The following is a 1,597-nucleotide window of genomic DNA, read 5'->3' as shown; positions in this document are numbered from 1 at the left end:
AATTACTTTAGGGCATGCATTATATAAGTAAGAAAGTCTCTAAATGAATTAAGTAGCTAAAGAAGTTGTCGTCTACTTTTATTAATAGTGTTAGGGTTACGTACTAAAGAAAAAGAAGTTACTCAAAGATTTAAAGCTTGCATTCCTCCTTTGTTTATTCTCATTGCTAGGGTTAAGAATACGTTTACATAACTAGGGTGAAAATTGAAATAGACTGAGAAGTCATGTATTGGAAAAAGCTGAAGGTATTGGGTGCTGGTTCTTATGGAACTGTGTCTCTTGCCGCACAAGAAGATGGTTCGTTTACTTTTGTAGCAGTGAAATCTGCAGAAGTGAAGGATTCGTTTTCGCTTTCAATGGAAGGAGGAATATTGGATGCGTTGAAAGGGTCGCCATACGTAGTTCAGTGCTTTGGAGAAGATGTAAGTGTTGAAAACGGTAAACATACTTATAACCTCTTGCTCGAATATGCTGTTGGTGGCACTTTGCATGATTTGATTAATATTTACTCTAAGTCTAAGGAGATGGTTGAAGAATCAGAGGTTGCATACTATGCTTTTCAGCTTTTGACAGGGATTTCTCATGTTCATCGTAAAGGTTTTATTCACTGCGATCTGAAACCTAGTAATATACTTGTTTTTCCTACTGTTGATCACGAATATGGTAGTATTGTGGATGTGCGCCTCAAGTTGGCTGATTTTGGACTGTCGTTGAAAACGGTAGAAAACGAAACACATACATATTGGGATAGAGGCTCAAAGAAGTGTCGACATCATAGAGGGACTCTGCTTTATGCTTCCCCAGAATCTATAGCTCGTGGGATTCATGGTAAAGCTGTTGATATTTGGGCACTTGGTTGCATAGTTGTAGAGATGATCACAGGGAGGCGGTTATGGTCGTGTTATGAAAGTGTTGAAGATTTGGACTTCAAGATTGTACATGAAGAACCTGTGATTCCGAGTAACGTTTCTAATATATGCAAGGACTTTCTAGCCAAGTGTTTTGAAAAGGATCATAATTGGAGATGGACAGCAGATATGCTGCTTAATCACCAATTTATTAAGAGTGCTACGTCCGGTAAATATCATCCAGAAGATCATGGGATGATCAGTAATAAGGTTATTATTAACCCTTTTAGTCATTGCGAAAGTTGGGTTTCTAAGCGGCACTTGTTTTCAACGTGCTTTCATTTGCCTTCAATTGATAACTTCAGATCAAGATATGCTATTTTTCCAGCAGAGAATGCACAATGTCGAATTACAGAAGCTGCTAATTACTCTCTTCCTCTGTGTTAGAGGGACCTCATCAATCTGCCATTTGCACAAAGAAGACCAGAGAATGCAGAATGTCTAAGTTTTTTATTTCTTTCCAGTCAGTTGTAATTCATGGAGTAGTTAATTAGCATCTTATTAGTACAAAATAATAGTAGTATTAATATTCAGAAAATAGTGCCAAAACTGATGCGGTACATGTGATCAACAATATAATAAGGCCTTGATAATGTTTTCTTTAAATCTAGCTCCTCTTTATTTCTCATTGTCTCCTTAAGTTGTAATTAGTTACCAGATACATGTCCCATTGTAAACCAATATTTAGA

General features: G+C 36.8%; 1 protein-coding gene across 1 annotated transcript; it reads left to right on the top strand.

The window, feature by feature from the left end:
- The first annotated feature begins 224 nt into the window (after positions 1–224).
- On the top strand, positions 225–1,295 carry LOC107774875 (mitogen-activated protein kinase kinase kinase 20-like). The gene has a single exon (XM_016594530.1). The coding sequence runs from the start codon at positions 225–227 to the stop codon at positions 1,293–1,295; it is 1,071 nt and encodes a 356-aa protein (XP_016450016.1).
- The last annotated feature ends 302 nt before the right edge of the window (positions 1,296–1,597 follow it).

The sequence above is a fragment of the Nicotiana tabacum genome, chromosome 24 (assembly GCF_000715075.1).
Source record: "Nicotiana tabacum cultivar K326 chromosome 24, ASM71507v2, whole genome shotgun sequence".
Classification (NCBI taxonomy): Eukaryota; Viridiplantae; Streptophyta; class Magnoliopsida; order Solanales; family Solanaceae; genus Nicotiana; species Nicotiana tabacum.
Note: the sequence above shows the minus strand (reverse complement) of the source record. Positions and strands in the feature narration are given on the sequence as shown.